Genomic DNA, 23069 nt, shown 5'->3' with positions numbered 1-23069 from the left:
GTATTTCAGGCCTAAAAGTTCACTAGGGTTATGATAAAAAATATGAGATTTTTTCTGATACCAACATTTTTATAGGGAATGGGGCTGTAAATTGTGACACAATCTGGTCCATGGGGGCCAAAGGAGGCATTTTTGAAAATTGAGTTACTGAAAACACCAAAGGTCTAGCATACTTGGTTCTAAAGTTATGAAATTTTTGATGTCTATTTTCTTATGTATTTTATTGATTTTTACTCCATATTTTTACCTTTATCTCTGTTTCAAATTTGCCGCCTTTGGCCCCCATGGACCAGATTGTGTCATTATTATGTTTTGATGGATCCAAGTGTGTGAAAATATTGGATCCAACACATAATAATGATAAAATTGGATGCTTTATGCCCAATATTTATTGGTCGAGCTATGAGTTTAAAAATATTGGACAAGACTTAGTCTTGTCCAATATTTTTAAACTCATAGCTCGATTTCAATAAATATGGGCTCAATCGATCCAATTTTATATCACAATTAGGACTTTCAAAAGTCTAGGCAATTTTGATATGCCTATGATATACTTTAGAATTAAAAAGGTCAAGTTATCATGTGGTGTGTAGGAAGTGTCTTCATGTTAGGTTGAAATGCAAATTAGCAAAATACTTTTGTTATAGTATATTGCATGGTTTAATGGTCTTATGAAAAAAATCATTTTGAGTTTCAAAGGATTTTCAGACCTCAATAAAAGAGCCTGGCGGCATATATGATCACCGTTATCCACATTATCATTTATGTAGGATGGAGAGAGAAGCCAAGACATCAATGTGATTGTATGTGATGATGAGGATGCTGAACCAGCTGAGCTATTCTTTGTGTATCTAGAGAACCCTGAGGGTGGTGCTAGAATTGCACAAGGTCAATCGGATAATGGACTCAAAGTAAGTGAAACGGTGCAACATTGAATTTAAGGATACTGCACTGAATCCTAACCTTAATGCTAACCAAAATACTTATCTCAATACCAAAATATTTGAATCCTGGCCCTAATTATTTTGATTAAAATCCTAATTCCCAACCTAAGCCTAATTTTAAAAGCTTCAAACAGCGATTATTATCTAAGCCTTCTCAACTAGTTTATTTGAAGTGCCAACTGGAAAATTGATCATGAAGTGGCAACATGTTAAGGGAGACTGAGGACTTTGTGAATTAGAGTGGGCGAATAGCGGGTATGGTGCAGTGCTTGTGAAGCTTTATCGGGGTCAAGGGGGCAGCGCCCCCGGAAGTTCCTGGATTTTAAGGTTTTTTAAAGGCCCATATTTTCACCCCTTTTTTGTTCAAGATTTATGTGAAAATAATATTAAAATTACCGGGCGCCACTTCGACTGACTCCAAGTACCACAAGTGGCACGCGCGCGCCGCCAGTTGAGAAGGCCTGATCTAAACTCTTAATGAGAAAACCAACAACACAGTATACTTACGAATCAAAAGTTGAATAGTTCAGTGAGCCATGTATGTCAGATACACTAAATGGGATCAATTGTGGTAATGTCTTTCTATATTTTAAATATATTTTTTGTTTCCCTTTTTCTTTCTCATTCTACATTTGTTTTTGAAACTGCCTTTTTAGCCTAAGCACTTATTTTATTTACATTGAAAGAAAACTAACAAAGGGCTGTAAAATATACCTTCTACCACACTAGCCCCAGTTGCCAGTGAGGTCATCAAGTTTTTTTAAGTAATCAGCCTTCAACATGTTGAAAGCTGATAGGTTGTAATCATATCCCTTGTTTGTATGTTTACTGTTGCAGGGCTTCACACAGTTTACCATTGAAGGCAGTGATGATTTCAATGGGGTTATTGGCTTCCATGTTGAGTCGCTATATACCAGCATTAACGAAGATACTAATCCCTCTGCAGTCTTAACATTAGATAGAGGACAGGCATATTTTGACAATGTCATGGTAAGTTACAGGCTACTCAATCCCTATCAGCAGTGTCATCATGTAGCATATCTAGACTAGGTGTTTCACTGGAAAGACAATAATGAAGCCCCTTGTATTGATTGAATAGTTGGGCCCAACAAAAAATAATCTGCTCTACTAGAATTATTCATTTGTAGGTTAATAACTGCGCGTTAGTTATTTGGAGGGCATTGTGAAAAATCTAAACAATTTTCTTTTGGATCCAAGGATACGTCCGTTGGGATATTCCGAGGTCCAAAGTAAAGTTTAGATTTTCACAATGCCCGACATATAGTTGTTAACCTAATTCATAACCGTCACTTAACTCCTCACTCAACCAAATCTCAAGATTTTATTCTCTAAACGTTATTGACATAATCCATTTTGATCACAACTTAAATTTCACCCTTCCAAAAATCTAACAGGTTAAAACAGACTTACTAATTTCAGCAGTACCAAATCATGCCATGTGCAAATATTATATGTGCGTGCATGTGAAATGTTCCAGCACACAGGATGTGCGCACGTGGAAAACATTGTACGCAGAAGTCATTGGATATTATTTCATGCTTGTGATAGTGATACTCTTCACTTGCATGACTAACTGTTAGTCATAGTTTTGTTTTAGTTCTTTATTTTCTGATTTTGCAGTCCTGTTTACTGACTTTTATTTCTAATTTGTTAACAATTATTGAGCTCTTTCATTTTAAGCTTTTGTTCTTTTCTTTCTATCCTTTCATGTATAAATTGCAGCATACAGAGGTATTATATATAGCATGATTTAATGAACCAGGCACATTTTTTTACAAGATCTTCTGCATGAGAGTATACATCAAGCATGTCATTGGTTAAATTCGGTTTATTCATGTTATTTTCAGTTTACTCTGAAAATTATTTTATCTTGTTCACAAATGAAAAACATTTTCATGCACAAGTCCATTTTACACACACGGGTTGATACATATTGGTGATACAGAATATGATTAAGTTTATTATGAAAAGCTCACTTACGGTCATGGGTTTCAAGTCCTGGCAGCAGGGTTTTTGCACTTTAATGAAATCAACCCACTACCTGGGATTCATCTCCATACATTTAGCAGGGATTTGTCTGGATTTTTCCAGATTTTCCGGATTTTTTGTGGCCAAAATTTACGCAACTTTATTGATTTTCACCCTGTTTTAGGGTATTTTTTACCCAATTTCACACCGTTTTTCTGGATTTTTTACTATTTTCTGGATATTTTACAGGCTTTGAATCGCACCCCTAATTTAGGTGTGGTAATTAAAACTTGGTATTTGCTTAGATGATACCTTGTTCAAAAGTAGTATCACTCCACCACATGTCTTTAACTAAAACATTTCACAAGGTATTTTTACAAAAGATCTTCACAGACAAACTGATCATATGAGGGCTGCATATCTGTTTTATTATTCCACCAATTTTAAGATATTTTGGGGTCACAAACATGAAACTCACAAGGAAAATGGTACAGTGGTTTGTTAGTTTTACATGAGGTTTGCTTGTTTGGTTGTTTATTCTTTTATTATTTGTTTGTTCATCTATATAAGACAGTAATTTGCTTTTACACTCCATACAACATCTTTTATATGTTTTTATTGTATTCATAGTTTTGTTACTTCCCATAACTTTTCAAATCATTTTATGTCTATTTTAATACTACATGAACTGAACTAAAAATATGAATTTCAAATCCATGAGTACAAATAAACATGATTTAATTATCAAATAGACCTAGGATTGTGAGCTTATATATGATTGATTGACTAAACTATTTAAATAATTTGAGCCCAGTTTTGTGACATATGCACCTGTTTGGATAGATGATATTTTTTTTGGATATTTTTAGCCTTTTCCTCATATTTCATTATTCAATCATTTTTGATGCAACAATGTTTTTGTTTTCTGACATATTGGATGATGCTTCCTCTTGACTTAATCATTCCTAAATATACATACCAAACAAATTTGTTATCTTTTTTACTCCCCACCCCTACCCCCACCATCTTTTGACTCCTCAAGGGATGATTCTGAGAATTATTTGCACCTGTTCATCATATTCAATCACTGGTGCTTCTAATTTTATCATGATTTTTTTTTCCATTTTACCCATTTGTAATATATTAATAATTGTTGTCACATCTTTCAGCTAGGTGGAATGGCATGCTACTTACAGTCGTGTAGGAGACATTAGTCAAGATGGAGATTTATATGATCAACTAGAGGTGGTTGCTGGCATTGTGGAATGTCAAGCGGGACAGAGGTTCTGTCAACTTCCGATTGCACTGAAACAAGATGAGGTATGGATTGTAAAATATATATGTGACAGGATCAAGGGGAATGAGTCACATTTTCAATTAGCAGTTTTTACATCATTTTCTGCCAGTTTACAAATGCTACATTTTGATGCAAACTCCATCAAAATTGAACATCTGGTTACCGAGTTATGAGCAATTTACCAATGGCTGAAAACAATATAAAACAAAAGAATTTGAACACTGTTTTTGCCAATATCTCAAAAACAATATTAGCGACATCCGACTCATTCCCCTTGATCATGTCACACATACATATGTATGTAACAGCAAAACAATGTTTGATTTTTAATGTATGGTGCTACATTCCGGCCTCACATAACTTTACTGCTAATACAGTACCGTAAAGATTCACCTAATGGCGAACATGGGCTCCTTTGCCTTAGGGTAAATGTCACATATAGCTAGAGAGCGAGCTCCTCTGAAAATCCCAACAAGGTCTGTGCCCTTATTTGCTGGTGGGTTTATTACAGGACTCACTTTTATTCTGCTTAAAATTCCAGTTATTTCAGTTAGCGCCATTAGACTAATCTTTACAGTATGTTTTATTTCGAAAATGAGTTCACAGAGGTACTACATCATTTATCACATTGTTTTGCAATATATTGCCAATGCAGGACAAGTACTGTTTTAATATGGAAGTCAGGGTTCTGATTGATATCAATCATTGCGACCCTCCTGATGTTCTTTCCATGTGATAAATAGGATGAATGTAGTGCCAAAGGATTGTGCTAAGGTCTGTAATCTGCATGCACCTGCGAACAAAATAGATGTATATTTTTCTGTGAATGACATGTCAATTTAGTAAAAAACTGGTATGTGTCATGTAAAGTAGTTGCCTACATGTTTATCACTATTAATAAAGAGGGTAGTTTTTTTTTAACAACTCAATATCTGTGCATATAAAGAACGATGCCAAATTATTCATGTCTTTTCCATGGCATTTGGGCCAGACTTAAGTATGATATATTGTGCTACTTTGTCACTTCATGTTTATCAGTATTATAACCTGTGATGGTTTGGGTCAATTTCTTTTTTGTTTTATAGGAACCAGAGTTTGCTAAATCATTTTTAGTAGAATTACTCGGAGCACAGCCTGGTGCATCATTGGATCCAGCAAGAAAATTTGCCAATGTTACTATGACTGATAGTGATTATCCATATGGTCTCATGATATTTACTGCTGACACACGGTAGGTGACATAGGATCAAAGAGGGTATTGATAGCATCCCACAATACACGGTTGTTAAGGTGGTACTACACCCCTTGATAAATTTGTGACTATTTTTGCATTTTTGTCAAAAAATAATAACACACTGGTAATAAAAGTATATTATAGGGGCAAGGAATCCAATTACTGTACTGGAATTTCAGTGACTCAAGACAAGTGATACATTATTTCTGATAAGAAAAGAGGTACAGCTAGAATGTACCTCATTTCTTTTTCATATATAACGAACCACTTGTCTTGAATCACTGAAATTTCTGTGAAGTATTGGATTCCTTGCCCCTATAATATACATAATTTTGTTACCAGTGTGTAGTTATTTTTTGAAAAAAATGCAAAATTAGTCGCAAAATTTATCAGGGGGTGTAGTACCACCTTAAGCCAACACTGATGCCTGCAAGTTCCTATTCAGATCTGTACAGAATGAGTGTGTTACGGAATGAGAGACCATCTGCACTGTTATTAATGGTAGCTCTTAGGTATTTCATAGTATTTATGAGTATCTGGATGCTCTCTTACTCATTACTCATATTTTAACTTAAGAACTTGACAATATTTTTAACAAAATCGGGTTATCCAGAAAGATGAAAAATAAGAACCATTTATTAAATTCTTGTGCACTATCAAACCTAGAGTTAGCATTGCCCTCTGTTGAGTAAGGCCATAGAAAATTAATGTTTTGGTTCTCGTCCTCCCTTCTCAATTTCTGGGATTTGTCAGATTTGTTTTTAATTTTTCAAAATTGGTTCGACTTTGAAATTCTTTAGGAAAACTTTATACATATAAATAAGTTTATTAGAGAACATGGATCACTTCCAAGACTTTTTGTGGTTATCCCTCTGAATTTCACATTAAAAAAGGGCCTCCTCCTTTCCTTGATCACTGTTGGAAAAGACCAAAAACTACTAACGATGCTATTATTGTACATCATTTCATGAAAATCCTCTGGACAAGAATACGGCCTAATCATAGTAGTCCACTACTGTGAAAATAATTGATCTAGAACGGGGTCAAACCATTGTAAGTGAGAGTGAAAGTGTTTGAGGTTCTAAGTAGTATGTTTATCACATCCATATTATCAAGAAGTTAAAAAGGCTAAAAGCCTTGATACTCATCCTGTTTTACAGTAGAAATTTTAAATGCTGCCACCTTTGATTTCACATTGAATCAACAGAGTACAGGCAGTTGACACAGACACAGAGCGTGTTACCGTCAATGTGGAGCGTATTGGAGGTGGTTCACTGGATATTGCTGTGTCATGGACAACAGATGAACTTGGCAGACAGACTGAGATAGCAGGAATAACTATGCATTCTGCTAGACCTGGGGCCGATTATGTGCAGAAATCAGGAGTGTTACAATTTCCTCAAGGACAGGTAAGTGATAATTGAATAATATCAGAAGCTCTTTATATTTCTCTTCCTTTGATTGCATATTTACTTCTTCAAAAATAGACATCACAAAACATATAATATTACAGTCTATATATCTACCTCGAGTCACCAGCACTTGCTTTGAAGTTCAGTGTGTTCTGCGTTAGCTTAGCGTTACTTGGTGTGTGTACATACTTTTACGCGCGCGGTCAATGTATCGCATATGTACACACAAAAACTATGCTAAGCTAACGCAGCACACACTGAACTTCAAAGCTAGTGCCGGTGACTCGAGATAGATATACAAGTTCCTAGTTTAACTGAACTTTAAACCTAAGATTTTGTACTTTGTATTACAGAGACGGGCTACTTTTGATATTGTGCTACTACCAGGAACTGCACCATCATCAGAGCTGTTCCCCAAACAGTTTCATGTGCAGCTTTATGATGCAACTAAGGGTGCTAGTGTACATGAGGAATTTGGCAGGGCTAACATTACTATTGTAGTTGATGAAAAGACAGCTGACATGTGGGATACCTGGTATGAAGCAATCACAGACACAACTGATAATGGAATTTATGGGTAAGTTAATATTCTTTAGGTACCTTTTTTTCTTTTCAATATTTTTTTTTTTTTATTATTTGGAGGCCTTGACTTAGAGGCAAGTGCTACAATCATTTGTGTTTGATTTAAAACAAAACAAAAATCTAATTTTGAAAAAATTATCAAAAAATTTCAATTTTGTATCTAAAAGGGACCCGGCTGTGAGGCGCTGCAAGCTGGTCACTACGCTCCCTATGGTTCCCAATTGTCTGTATTATCTATAGAATTTATTTTGACAAGTCACTGACATTTCTGATTAACTTACAAAGCGAATCATGAAATCCAATTCCCACTCGCTAATTGTTGAAAACTTGTGATTATTGCATAGGAGAGTACAGAAATAGCATAGTGTATGTATCTGTGTCAGAGACTAGTTTAACATGAGACGAGCAGTATTTTCAAAATTCTTACCTCATGGGTTGACATTCTTTAACTTTGCATCAGGCTTTGCATGCATTTTAAATTTCAAATTCAGGGCTGTGCCCAGAAATTTTAACCCCAAGGAGTTTGAGTGGCTGAAAATGTGCTCATAATATAGGCCTGGAATATAGGCCAATTTTGTCATGTTGTTGTCGTAAAGCCAGGGGCTCTGGCTCCTAAAGCCACCCTAGGGCATGCACCTGAAATTGATTCATAATAATTCCCTTGTTTTCTTTCAGCATTCTACAAGACCTCTTTGGACAAGTCCAAGGTGAAATGACACCAGATCAATTATCCATAGCAACTGATGTACTGGACTCCATTGTCACAACAGGAGGATACAGACAGTAAGTAGACATATATGAATTTTTTCCAATCTTTTCAGCAAATAAAATTATTTCCAACAACAGAAGAAAAATAAATGTAAAATAATGATAAATATGCAAATGGTTAATTTTTATTTTCAGGCTTCCAGCGGATATTCAGGAGAGATTGATGAATACATACTGTGAGCTAATGGAACCAACAAGATCTGATACAAGGTATGAACATTAACACAAGTCATAAAAACTTAAAAGATTTAAAATGCCATTTTATGAAAATTATTTGGATATAATATACATGTGCAGGCAAAACATACTTATTGAGGAGAGCGTGGCCTGGAGGTTAGGGTACTCCAACCACAGGCTAATACAGACTATTTTCCAACAGTCAGAGTCCCGTGTATTGTATACTGTGAATTCTTGTATATTCATGAGGGCTGATCGTTCGAATGTGCTGTGTCTAACAATCACACCAGCGTTATGTGCTTTCGTGTATACGCGATAAAGCTTTGTATGTCTTCGTGTTTACGTGAAAGACCGTCAAAATTTGCAGTATGTGTGTTTGCAGTCTCGCCTGTCCCATTTCATGGAACGTTCGGCCCTCATTATTGGGTGATGCTAAGACTTTGACTGTGTGGAGTTTGTCTGTATCTCTTTAGTCCATTGACTCCAGCCTTGGTGAAGAAGGTCCCAGTTCAATCCCTGGAGGTGGAAACTTGCTGGGGTATTGACCATGCTAGGAAGTGAACCAATCTAATTCAATTCTAACGGCAACATTTGGATGAAATGGCACTGTACAAAATCATAATTTGAAATACTCATGTAATAATATTACACATAAACAAACCAAACAGTGCAATAGCAATGTAATATGCTATGGAAGTACTTCAAAGTATGTAATATCTATGATTAATTTTTAAACAGGGGTGCCTATGAGCTAGCCAAATCCTTCACCAACTTTGCCTACACCTTAGTGACCGACTTTGAATGTGAAACCCAGGAGAGGCGTACGTTGCAATGTGATCTTGCACTAGTAGAAGTGGCTAGGTGGTCTCCAGAACGAATCAATGGACAGCAGTTCTCTGGAAAGTAAGTATGCATGTGTGATATCATGTATATATACAACATAGTAGTAAGTATACAACATAATATTAGCATGATGAGAAATATAGTAAATATCTTGCATTCTGATATGTTGGATGGTTGAGTTCAGAATTGAGATTTTTTCAACATGCTCCAGGAGCTTTACAGAATAAATGCCATGAATTCACCACTTATGCTGGTTTCATACTTACCTGCCGCTCTGAAGATGATTTTGCTTCAATGCGCAGTAGCACCAGAAACGCTAGTGGTGACCAGCGGCAAGCCGATATATCGATCACTCCACCACTTTGCCCAAGCGGCAGCACTGCTGGGAGTTGAATTCAAGCCAACTTGGAGCGGTACCGCTGTGACGTATGACAACAAAATACAATTTTGGAGTGGTGCTGAGCGGCAACAATGGCTTTCAGAGTCATGCCGCTACCTCTCAGTGGTGTGCCGCTCCGCTTGCAGACAAGTGCAAGTGGCATGATGAAGTGTCACGCTGCTCAGCGGCAAGCGGCAGAAAGTATGAAACCACCATTAGAGGTTAGAAAACACGCTATGCTTCAGGAGCAGTTCATGTTTAAAATAGCTCGAAGATTCAGTTGTGAATATCATTCAGAGTGGAATAGCAGGTCAATCCTTTTGCCTGACATAGCATTTTAATGGCTACACTAGGCATTCCAATCTGCAATATATCACACAGTAAAAGTTGGTTTATCTTTGCTTTGTTTCAAGTTGAAAGTGATATCAGTTCTGGATTTCAGAGTCTGTTTTATTGAATAGAAGACGTGTTGATACAAAATGCCTGGTTTATATGTACCATGCATGGGGTCAGGGCTGTAGCAAGCGGGCGGCCGGGGATGCCATGGCCACCCCACTTTTGTGGAAATTTGTTATGTTTTTCTTTATATCTTTATTTCAATTTGGGCATATATTTGTATTTTGGCCACCCCACATTTGTGATGGCCACCCCAGCACATTGTTCAACCTTGCTATAGCCCTGCATGGGGTTGAAAGTCACAAGCTCTGAAATACATACACCAAGACATATTACATCAAAACATCAAGTGTAGATAGAGTTGGCTCTATGGTTCATCAAATATTTACCTACAAATCTTTGAAATTTTAATACCCTAGGAGCAGAAACACATTCACGTTACCAGATGATCTTTTAGCCATAACTCAGGACTCGGCCAACCCAAAATGTGAGGATATTCATTTCATTGAATATGGCAGTCAACAGTGGTTCTATGGGAGTGGAGAACCAGAGATCATGAATAATCAGGTAATTATTGGGAATTTACTAAGTAAGATTTATATGTAATTCTCACATTTTAAGAATACTATAGCTACATGCTTGAATGTCTATCCATTAATTCACACCCATCTGTCTGTTCACAAGATTGGATTGAAGTTTGCTCTCAGATCTTGAAATTATTCTTCATATTTTGTCTCAAACAATAACCTTAGAATCTTTGAAAGTAAAATGTTTGTATAATTCTTGATGTCTGCCCATTAATTCATACCTATCTGTGTGGACATCAGTTTGGATGAAACTAAGCTATTGTGGCAGATATTGAAATCATGTATCATAATTATTTGTCACATAGAAACATACCCTGGTCCAAGCTTCATGCAGTTATGGTCAAGAAGTTATGTAGTGGCCATATTTTGTCAAATCGTTAACCATTAGACATCTTGAATTTGTAGCTGAAATTAAATCCACAATTAATTATTACAAATTCCATTCAACTTGCTGTCATAAATCTCATTAGAGTCATTAGATGTTACATGTTAAAATTTTTGATTGAGAATAAATCACAGTTTAATAAGGACAGTTTATTAATTTTATTAATAACTTCAAATGACTGGTGTAAACATTAATGTATGCAATTATTTTAATGACTTTTGTGTTTCATGATATTAGGTAATATCAGTTGGCATCAAAGGAGCAGAAGACAACTTCACAAGCTTACAGACACCAGTAGAGTACCGTGTCTACACCCAAAATGTACGAGTTACACCTAAAGGGGCTAGTTGTGTACTCTTCAATGGCCCATCAGAAAGATGGTTGACTAGTCATTGTACAGTCAAGGTATGTATCTTTTTATATATATCTTTTTCTCTACTGTTATGTATATTTCCTTGATGCTTTTGATGTAATGTGCAATCTATGACATATGCCTTAAATGATGTTTTTATTGTATTGCTCTTGATGTAATTTGTTGTAATATGTGCAATCGTATGATATAATGTTTTAAATGCCGTTTTTATTGTGTATTATATGTATGGCCTTGTGCCACCTGGGAACCAAGGGAGAACAGTGCCAGTGCATTGATTGGTCACCCCAGGTTAAATAAGAAATAAATAAATAAATAAATAAATATGTACAAGGGAGTCCATGGGGAGGGGCTGTCAGGTTACGAAGGTGTACACATGGATCATGAAACCCTCTAAATGAGTTTTGCTCTACCAGTAAAATGCCTCCTTATGGAGAAAATTTAGCCCCAAAGTAAATTGCTGGCCCAATATGTAAGCCTACCCATTTTGGAGTTGATGTACAATGTGAAAAATTAACACACAATTTGAACAAACTACCCTAAAGAAGTTAGACATGATCAGAAACGATACCCTGTATTTCAAAATATCACACAGCCTTCTTGCATAAACCCCTTTTCACTCACTTTTGACCCATCAACACTTTTGTGTGGGGCTTATGTTATGGTGCAGATGGTTGACTGGCAGGGCATTGAGGTCAACTTGCACTGCCCTTTAGGCTTGGTAGCATATCGAACTGTGACACGCTTTGAGGGATGTGAGAATTCAGGAAGCATGGATAAAGGCCATCTTATTAGTATCATTATTATTGTTATTATTATTGTAGTTTGTACAGACATCTGCTGGGTGGAAGCAAAATTATTAATCCACACTCTGTTCTTCATTCATCTTTTCTTTCTTCATTTTCTTGTAGTCTGACGACAGTGATTATGTTGAGTGTGCATGTACACATCTATCAGAGTATGGAGCCCTCGCTGAAACCGATAACCATGTTGGATACAGTGTATACATCTATGTCTCCTGCTACATTTGTATAGTAAGATCAATAAACATTAATACAGTTTATTCTTAGAGGAATTATTGCCAAGACTAAACACCCTAATATTCATAAAGTCAAAACTTGACATCAAAATGAAGATGGCATATAATACATTCATAACCTCATGAATAAACGTGATACATACGATCCAATTATTTTTATTTATTAACCAAAACGGGACAGTGGACCTTCGCGTTGTAAGCGTAAATATTAGTAACCTCCGCTACGCCCTTTGGGTTATTCCACGGTTCCAAAGACAAAATGTTGAGATTTTTCACAATATCCTCCCAAATAACCGATGTGCAGTTATTTACCTCTAATCGGTCCATACTTTTATTATTTCAATTTGCAAAATTGGCTTGAGTAATGCTGACAAGTTTGGTAACCAAGATTAGCGTATGCACACTAGCAGTAATGCTTTAGATAGCAATTTACTCTTATAGTGGGAATTAGGATTTATACTTAAAAATATAAATTTATATTTCAGTTGGGAAACATTTGATCTGGAAACTGAAAGTGCTTTATTTAAGAAAAATCCATAACAGTAGAAGATAACAAACTAATTACATGTGTGTGATGTTTTCTTTCTTAACAGACCTGTATGGCATTAGCCATCTTAGCACACAATGTTTGCTCAGTATACTCCATGTTTGCAGCTAAGCTTCTCATGCATATGTGTTTTGCCTGCATGGCACTTGAGGTAAGTAAGGGACAATGCTGGAGGTACACTATTTTTGCCCCCCATCATGACAATCCAATATGGCTGGTCTCACAGCATTATGTATGGTTTTTAATGTGACATGATCAAACAAAATAACAGTTGGAAAATATTTACTTCACATGCATGTAATAACTATGCTTGGCATTTGCTTATAATAAAAATTCTATTCCCTTCACAACCCATTATTCAAAATTGGACACTGTGATTTGTTAAAACATGCCTCATGTGAAAGATCTTAAATTACAATAAAGTGGCCAAGGCAATGAACTTTATGTTAGTGTAAGCGCCCTCTACGCAAAGCATTATGCTTGGTTATGTGAACAATATTTCCGTAACAAGCACTTTCACTTAACACTGTGGATGCGCATACACGCTCCAACTTGAAATATCTGGGCAAAAAAATTTCTCTTTAAAATAATGGCACTATTTAGTGGTAATAGAATAGACATAAAGGGTGTAGAATTATCATTTACACCCATATAACGTGGCAATAAAAAACTTTTAAATAATGGGTTCGGCTGCACCTCTGCCATTATTTTTGTTTTTAGTGCCTCCGACACATTATTTGGGTGTAAAGGATAATGCATAACCTTTATTTCTTAAATACATATTTTCCAACTCATTCTTTTATGATTTTGTGCCCATTAGGTTGTGTTTGTAACATCTGCTCATGTAAGTAGCTGGGTGTCACTGGAAGGCTGTGCAGTGCTAGGTGTTCTCATACACTACTTCTTCCTGGCTCAGTTCTCATGGATGCTGATACAGGTTAGTAAACAATCAAATCTACATTGGCATTTCTGCTTCAAAATAAAGTTGAATAACAAGCAAAGAAAATCTGGCTTAACTTAGTAGGATTTGAATCGGTGGCCTTTGTATTGCAAGTCAAGTGCTCTACCAAAATGAGCTTTCCAGTCCTATGATGGACAGCCATCCCAATTGCCAACATCTTTGCTCCAGTGCTGGCCAGAGCTCTGTGTATATATTTTACTCTAAATAATACATATCAAAGTGCAGAGTTGTAACAAGTAACCAAAATTTAACTTTTAGTTCAGTAATTTTTAGCTTATGTCAAGTTGAATTAATCACTCAAATCACTATACATATTCAACGGGAATGACTCCTGAAGTACCGCTTGAGTCAGGAGCAGCATTTTGATTGATTGAATACTCAGAGAGCCCCCGGGGGAGGCATTCGAATATCAAAGTGACGTACCTGTGCCCACCAGCGTACAAAACTAGGGGTATATCGGTGTAGAAATTTTCAGAAAAAAGGGGGTCATTCAGTGTTGGCAATGTCAAAAATGGGTTGATTTTGTATGGGTGCGCCCAAAATTTCACATTATTGACAATCAAAAATAGGTTTTTACCTAATTTTACAGTACAAAATAGACGAAACTCATTTATTTTGCTCAAAATGCGTACAAATTTTGAGGACTAATTGTTGAAGAAAGGGGGCCATTCAGTGTAGGCTACTGAAAAAACAGGGTCATTGGGTGTAGACAAAAATACCGGGGTCTTTTCATGGGCACATGACGTATGTCAATATATGGGAGTGCCCCCCTCCCGGGGAGAGCCTAGTGAGTCACAAGTCATAACTCAGTACAACTCTGCCAAAGTGCACAGAATTTTGTTAGTTGCTTAGTTGCAAAGATATAAGCAATTGATCATTTTAAAAAGGTTAGTTAATATTAAGTTGCATGTTGATGAAGATTACAAGTACTCTGACAATTTTACATTGGCTTCAAACAAATGATTCACATCATAGGGCATGGAACCATACAAAACTTGCCCATTCAATAATTAGTAATAGGTTGCCATGGCAGTGGATAAGTAAGCTGAGAACATCAATTTTCAAATTGTGATTGGTCAGGAGATTTTGGTCATAAGTGGACATTACTGTTGCTTGTAAATTGAAAACTTCATACATGTCATTATGTTTTGTTTAATTCCTGTAGTCGTTCAACCTGTGGAAAGTGTTTGTGATGAATGATGAGCATACGAATAGATACTACATTATATTCTTTGTAACCGGATGGAGTAAGTATCTTTTATATACTTCATTAATATATTCTTGTTCATTGATTGGTTAAAAGTGGATCACATGACCAAAAATAGTTCTACCATCAGTACTCCTATCCGTAAATAGTACCTCTAAGCCGTAAATAGTATTTTCAATGTCCCGGATGAGCCGTAAATAGTACCTCCAAGCCGTAAATAGTACTTTTGACCATGCCTTCGGCGTCTTGCGCGCATTTGATGCGACGGAACAGTTCACGCACGCGAAACTGCCATAACGTGATTTCTCGCTGCTGTAATTGGTTAACCCGATTTTAGCCTATTCGATTTTTTTGAAGGGCAAAATATAGGTTTTGCTTAAATTGGTCGTGCTGTTCACTCAGGATAGAAGCTGGAGAGTCAAAACGTCAAATAAAATTCTTTTAACCAATCAATGAACAAAGAATATATTAATGAAGTATATAAAACAAATATATACTGCCTTTATTCGAAGTTCTGGTTAAAACTATGGTCCCTCGTTGAGATCAATTAATACTATTTTCCTTCGGGGCTGCGCCCCTCAGGAAAATAGTACTAATTGATCTCACCTCGGGCCCATAGTTTTAACCAGAACCTCTTATGGCAGTATATATTTGTATATTATACGCAGTATGTGATACTATTATTTATCACTGGTTTCAGGTTGTATCACACAAGCCCGCGATATGACTTCAAACCAATGATATTTTTCGTATTGCATGAATAAACAGGGGGTAGGAATTTATTCAGTAGAAATGAATTATAAATAAATAAATACCTGTGCAATCATGTTTTTACAGTTTTCAGTCATGCAACTACCACCAGTGCCATGTAATACAGTGCACCATTGCCAATATGTAAAGCCCAGTTAGTATGCAGCGTAATGTAATGTGTAAATGCTGTCTCTTCTGCATATGCAATCACCACAGTTAATAATACACTGCAAATATGCAGCTAATTACTGGTGCTGATTAATACAGCTATAATATAGTGTGGTAATGATATGAAAACTGAAAATTACGTGATTAAATTATTTAGCAATTAGCCAATGAAATGTCTTTATTCATGTCTACTGAAGAATAGTAAGCTTGTGTACATCATTCATCATTTCAAAGTAAAATTTGATACAAATTATCTAGCTACATAACATAATGCGTGGCAATGTACCCCAATTGACCCTTTGCAAGGATCTGTTATCTTGCTGCAAATACATTTTATGTTTCTCAGATTTTCTAGCAATGTATCAGAAAGCATTTGTAAAGCATACATGATAATTAAAGCTTGTATATTGGCGTAGGCACACACAACATGCTCTTTGCGGGTAGAAGCTCATTTTGAGATGATCATGCAAAGTGGAAGTAGGAGTGGGGAGTCCAATGAAAATGTGTCAAAAATGAAGGCAAGTACCCAACATTCAGGCTTGGTGACCCCCTGTGATGACCTATCCTGAAAAGGTTTATATCTTACAGAATTTGCACATTCAATTTTCAATGAGCATTTTTGATGTCAATCTCCTAATGTTTAATTGTTTAACTCTTGTACAGGTCTGCCAGTTGTGCTTGTAGTTCTCTACATAGTGATTGCCTATGCTGTGTTTGAGTGGCCATTTTATGAGGCTCCTGAGTTGCTATCCAATGCAGAAGTTATCTATGGTGACATCCATCGTAATGGAGATATGTAAGTTGGTTTGGTGTTTAATCAAGTGTGACATCTTTTAGTTTATTTTCAAACAGACGAAAATGCTATCTTCAAAATGATGAATATTTATAACAAACCATGCCCACAGAGTACACAGTATGTATGACTGGTAAGGCTCTTAGTCAGGGCTCAAATATAAGAAGGCTTATAATCTTGAGACATAATTAAAAAGACTAGTTTGCATCTGATGATCCCCACAACCCTTGATAGGTTAGGAGTGCATAAAATGAAGACTGACTCATCTGGTGCCTTCATTGGAGAAAAGGCAAAAAGCAACTTTTCTAGGCATTGTTGACATGGTGCCTTCAGGAATGAAAGTTTTCCATTTTTTTAATGGTTTGTATGTTTGAAGATGCAAAGTTAACCATAAGGCATGCTGTTTTACAGCCACATTCAGAAACTCAGTCACCATGACAACTCGTAAACAAATAGCTTTTGAGTTTGATTGACAGGAGACATCAGATGCAAACTAGTCTTTTTAATCCTGTTTTTGTTTATAGATCTGTATTTATGACATGTAGTATTTGCAGAGCAATGAAACTACCAATGCTACAATTGCTCACAAAAAAATGTTGGGATATTTTCCTTGTCTTATCTGCCATTGTTATGAGGGGAAGGAGGGGGAGCAAGCAACCATAAAATTTTCATATGTGACATGATCTGCCATGGAGGCCAAAGGAGGCATTTGTGAAAATTGAGTAACTATAATTATTACCTTATACAAACTATAGGCTATCATATACTGGAAGCACCAAGGTCTAGCATATACTTTTGTTGTGGGGGCTTTAGTGCATATTTTTTACTTTATCTCAATTTCAAATTTGCTGCCTTTGGCCTCCATGGACCAGATCATGTCACATATAGAAAAAATATTAACATATAGAATGTGTTTCCAACTTTATCTACGTCACTTAACATGCATTGGACTTAATTAATTAATATTGCATTGGAATTTAGCTAATGTGGCAATAAGCTAGCAACATTATCCAAATTTGATTGTTTGAAGCAAAGATAAAACAATTACATTGCATGTGAATAACAAATCAGTGAATGGGAATAAAAGCATTGTGACTTTTTCTTGCAGCTGCTTTATGCCTAATGGTTATGGAGCCTTGGCCAGCGCAGTAGGCCCTGCATTACTTGCTGTATTCGCTATAGGCACTGTGTTTATCCAAGCTTATCAAGTCAAACCTCAGTGGAAACGATATGATGATATCTATATGGGAAGATATAATACCACAGGTGAGTTGTATAGATTTTGCATATTTTTTCAATAAAACAAACTTATTTGCATATTATATATGTGCTGCCACTGTATTTGTGTAAACTTGTCGCAGTGAAAACTTAATTCTTTGTATGACCAAACAGAAACATGTTTATAGTCAAGTTTTTGACACCAAGAGCATTTTGCTGGATGAATGACAACCTTCACAATTATATCAATGTTCTTTAATTAAATTGCTCTAATTGTATGCCATTAAGTCAGTTTAACATTAGCAAGATGGTGTTTTTAGATCATAATTTGCTTTATAATGAAATCTTCTGAAATTTCATTCACAACACATGATATTCTTTACATATTTTTCCTTTTTACCAAACAGAGATTCAGCTAATGTTAATCTTTTGGACACTGCTCTGTATCACATGGTTATTTGGTGGACTACACATGGCATTCAGCCAACTTTGGACTGCCATTTTATTCTGTATGTTCAACATTATACTGGTAAGCATGCTTCTAAAGCCAAGAAAACAAATTTGGTTTGTCATCCAGGATTCAGGCCTGAGAATTGTCCTGCTTAATCAAACAGACATTCCTGTTTTATTGTTGCCCAAATTTCACTGTTTTCATTAATTTTTTAGCCTGTTCTAGAACATTTTTACATGTTTTTTCCTGCTTTTGCTGAATTTACTGGGTTTTTTTTAATGGAAATGGACATATTCTCATGTGTGAGGTTTGTTTCAGGGTATGTGCAGGCACATGGAAAAAACTAAAAATCAAACTAGAAAAAATGATAAATAAAACTTTCCAATGAAGCCTAGTAAGATGTGAATGGGGAATTTTTACTATTAAATCTCTTTATTTATGTTTAAAAACAGTTTTAAAATGTGAACAATGATTTACCTTACGATATATCATTTCTTGTATCAGCTGTGTGCATGAAAAAAAAGTTTATGTAATCACTCCAGCTGTATTTCTCAGTAACAATTTGCCTAATGATACATCATTTCATGTATAGTGCCTGCAGCTGTATGCATGAAAAAAAAGTTTGCATAATCACCTCAGCTGTACGTTTCAGTAAGGAGAAATTGGGCAGAGTTTGTATTTACAAATTTTGGAAGTTACTATCCTATTAAAGTGGATTTTATTGTTAGTCCACCTGTAGGTAGAAATCCAACAAGCCTTGGTTGAATTTTGAATCATTCTCTTTTTACCACAGGGTCTCTATGCATTTATAGTATACACCATCTTACGCAATCAACTTTGTCGTCCCACCAAAGGCAACTACTCTCTTAACAACGCATCTTATGACAACTCTGTCATGCTCCTTGACAATGGACACTATCCTAATCATAGTACCGTACTGATGGCCTCAGGTCAAGAGAAAGGGTCAAAGGTCATCCTCACCAAAGCAGAACATCCGCCAGCTATTATTTTGCCACAGAAGGATCATGATGTAAGTATAGATTTGAAATATCACTATCAGAAAGTCAAACCTGTTTATTCTTTGGTTTTATATGAGATGGGAATAACAGTATTGAATCAATTGAATACCTTTCTCTGCTTGAATCAAGATGCTTGCTTCCTCAAGATGGTGAAATCATAGAATTGAAAAGCGTAATCAATTTTTTTATTTGATTTGTTCAGGTTTTGATACCAAGAAAATCTTTTGTGAAGCTTATTTCTGTTGGGGTCCATTTGAACATGGTGATAGGTTGAGAACAGTCTGGGGTTAAACCCTGCTCTTCTCAAAACTGACTGCACGCTACATGTACAAGTTTGGCTCTTCTGTACATTGGACCAACGGCTTAACATCCCCTTTGAAGATCGGAATTCTCGCATGGTTCATGTACCCAACTTGAAATTACCATGGGAAAAGCAGAATTTAATCTACAGATGTTGCCAACTAAATTCAGTTTTTATTTTTTCCAACATCCCAGCAAGTTTTTCACCATCAGGAATTGAACTCTGGACCTTTCACACCAGAAGTGACAATTCTCTAACCACTGAGCCACATACTGTTCTATGTTAATGTGGTTGTTGTGCAGGGAGGTGTCATTAGTGTCTAAATGAAAATGAAATGTACATGGCCTGTAGAAACAATATTTAGGTACGGCCCTGGGCAGTATTAATTTAACTTTAATGAGCTTGAACCATTTTATGTGTACAATGAGCTATTGTGACTTATTGTACCACTTATGAATGTAAGGTAAGTTGTACTTGTACACACCCTCAAGATTTGCATGTCCCCACTATTAATACATAATGCTATTAATATATCTAAACAGGATGAACCTGATAAGAAAGTTGACCTCTCTGATGAGGTAAACCATAATGATGACAAGGTATGTGCAACCATAGTACATCCAAATGAGTTGTTGTGAGGTTGGCTGGTCACCACACCCTCTTCCCACTTCATCCCTGTCCATATTTTTCACCACTGGTGTATTGTCACTGCAGCAACCTGGATCTTACCCAAGTTCCCTAAATATTTATCACATGGCCGAATGGCGGGATAACTCACAAATTTTAGGGATCTAGGGCATGATCCATGTTATTGCATTTTCACTTCCACCTGTCTTCCATTACTTTGGTTTTCAGTTAGGTTGCGTTTGGAGACTGGCTGAAAATATGGGGCATGGTTATAATAGGTGTTAAGGTTAGGTTTAGGGCTGAGTCAATGGACATAATGGCATGCAATCAAAATGATGGCAAGAGAATAATTTGACCCTGAACAGCAATAAACATTTTCACCCATTAAAACATGCTTGCGTCTTTATTGATATCAACACAAGTATATTCAAGTGTGCATACTCCTACCAATGAACCATACAATTGTCTCCACATAGTTAATCTATGTTGTGTGATATATTTCAAGGATTGCGATTTACAGACAGCAGTACCATAACATCTTATTTCCCAGGCACTCTAACTCTTTTGAAACTCACTCTTTTGTTTTCTGATTTCAAAGGAATTTCTTAACTTAAGATCCATTAAATAATATTGCAATCTTTCAACAATGTCATTTTCTTCACATCAAACTCATGAATATGCTGTTTAAGGAATTTGGAACTGATTTATAATACATACATTCTAACTCATACTATGCATACATAATTGGAAGTATACTAACTTGCTCTCAGCTGTAAAAGTTGTCCAGATGCCAACCTGAAACAAATGTATATTTGAAAATGACTATGAAAGCTGATAACCCTGTTTTACCATGTTAGCTCACTAGAATGTTACAATTTGAGTATAAGCATATGCAGTATTTGAATTGTGAGGATTTATTTTCTTTTTGATCATTAACTTCATATTCAGGGTGACATGGTTCTTGATCGTTAAATACAGGCTTTGAGTATTTTGTACATATGCACAAATCGCACACTTCAAAATGACCTATGCCAGTGATTGGAGAAGATAAAAATGAAGTGTTACCATAAATGTGTATATCCATATCAAAATGATGCACTTGTCGGGTGCTACATTTCACATTATAGCTCGGAATAAATACCAGGCTCATCTCTGAAGTGGAGGTAACTTCAAATCATCCCAAGTCACATAGTTATGGAATGTTCTCTGTATTCCTAAACCATGTGACTTGGAATGATTTGAAGTGACATACACTTTGGAGATGAGCCTGGTATTTATTCCAAGGTACATGTATTATGTGAAATGAGACACATGTAGCAGCTGACAAGTACATCGTTTTGATATGGATGTACACAAATGATTTGTGTTACTTTGCTAGATTAAATACATTGAAGGTTAGTGCAAGACAGTCTTTACTGCAATAGTTGCCGTATAAACATTTGACAATTTCTGCATTCTATATTGTACACATGTAAAAATATGACACATGGCAGCTATTGCAGTTGGGCCTTCTTGCACAGACCCCTAGACATAATGCTAGTGCAATACAGCCAGCTGTATGTTTCTGTGAATGCTAAAGCCAACCAACCAGTCACTTATACACCAAGTGACAATCTCCTCCAATTCTAACCCATCCAATACTAACCCTAAAGCTAAGCAACAGTAGAACAGGATCATCATCATAGTGTGAAAGTCCAGGACTCAAACATTGCATCTTGACATTTTGGACTGAAGAAAATATCTACTTAGAACATAGTACTTGAGTCTAAATATGACCAAGTTTTGCTCCAGATGCAGATGAAAATTGATAGAAATTGTCTTGCTGCAATGTTCTGGACTCACAACTTTTGAAGCCATCCTCGGATGACTCAATCAAATCTCAGTGCTCTCTGTCCAATAGACCTTTACAGGAGGACTTTTATGAAAAGCATTGATCATGTGCGCCTTCAAAAAATGTTCAGTCAATTTTTTGGCGTGTATTTGACGACACAGTGGACACCTCGTTCAATTGACCGTTAGCGCAGTCATCTCAAAACGAAGTTCTACCCGCAAAGTGTGTGTTGTTGTGTGTGCGTACGTCTGTCAAACGTGTGCTTTAATTGCCGCAATGCGGTGCAAAAGCCTTTCGGCGCGTTGCTAGAAAAGTGTGAGAAACAAAAATGCACATTTTGCACATGCGTTTGCAGGGAGAACCGTATTTTGGTAGCAAGATGGTGGATCAGTGCAAAGGGCAAATACCTGTTCAAGCAACATTGGTGTGAACAATCATACCATGCCACATGCTCATCAAACATGCTGTCACCAGTGTACAATTGGTTGTGGTGATTTTGTTTCTATCTTTATGAACCAATTTCAAAGATTTCTGATCAGTTGCTGAAAAGATCTATTGCTTACATTACAAGATCAGAGTTTGATGTGTAAAGGCTGTATGGCATGATGTCAGCCATCTTGTTGATAACATATGTCACAGAGGCACTGCTTGAAACTGGACCTTTAGATCTTAGCAGTATATAGTTGTGTAGATTATTTGAGCAGTACATATATATTTGACAGTGAGATGGTGACAGGCTTACAACTTATTTTGATATCATATGTGACCACGATCTGGTCTATCGAGGCTAAAGA

The 23069-nt window shown here is 36.2% G+C and overlaps 1 protein-coding gene across 1 annotated transcript in view; it reads left to right on the top strand.

Annotated features, from left to right (window-relative positions):
* Window positions 1–23069, top strand: part of LOC140158904 (adhesion G-protein coupled receptor V1-like) — a 122152-nt gene that overhangs the window by 92414 nt on the left and 6669 nt on the right. The window contains exons 80-98 of the mRNA XM_072182173.1: window positions 771–911; window positions 1782–1934; window positions 4107–4253; window positions 5316–5461; window positions 6672–6873; window positions 7230–7453; window positions 8134–8241; window positions 8362–8436; window positions 9142–9306; window positions 10441–10588; window positions 11231–11398; window positions 12275–12397; window positions 12996–13100; window positions 13770–13886; window positions 15076–15157; window positions 16699–16831; window positions 17937–18094; window positions 18454–18575; window positions 19291–19527. Coding sequence (XP_072038274.1) covers window positions 771–911; window positions 1782–1934; window positions 4107–4253; window positions 5316–5461; window positions 6672–6873; window positions 7230–7453; window positions 8134–8241; window positions 8362–8436; window positions 9142–9306; window positions 10441–10588; window positions 11231–11398; window positions 12275–12397; window positions 12996–13100; window positions 13770–13886; window positions 15076–15157; window positions 16699–16831; window positions 17937–18094; window positions 18454–18575; window positions 19291–19527 — 2754 coding nt within the window. The remainder of the gene's footprint in view (window positions 1–770; window positions 912–1781; window positions 1935–4106; window positions 4254–5315; window positions 5462–6671; window positions 6874–7229; window positions 7454–8133; window positions 8242–8361; window positions 8437–9141; window positions 9307–10440; window positions 10589–11230; window positions 11399–12274; window positions 12398–12995; window positions 13101–13769; window positions 13887–15075; window positions 15158–16698; window positions 16832–17936; window positions 18095–18453; window positions 18576–19290; window positions 19528–23069) is intronic.

The sequence above is a fragment of the Amphiura filiformis genome, chromosome 8, assembly GCF_039555335.1.
Source record: "Amphiura filiformis chromosome 8, Afil_fr2py, whole genome shotgun sequence".
Classification (NCBI taxonomy): Eukaryota; Metazoa; Echinodermata; class Ophiuroidea; order Amphilepidida; family Amphiuridae; genus Amphiura; species Amphiura filiformis.
This window is presented reverse-complemented; position numbering and strand designations above follow the sequence as displayed.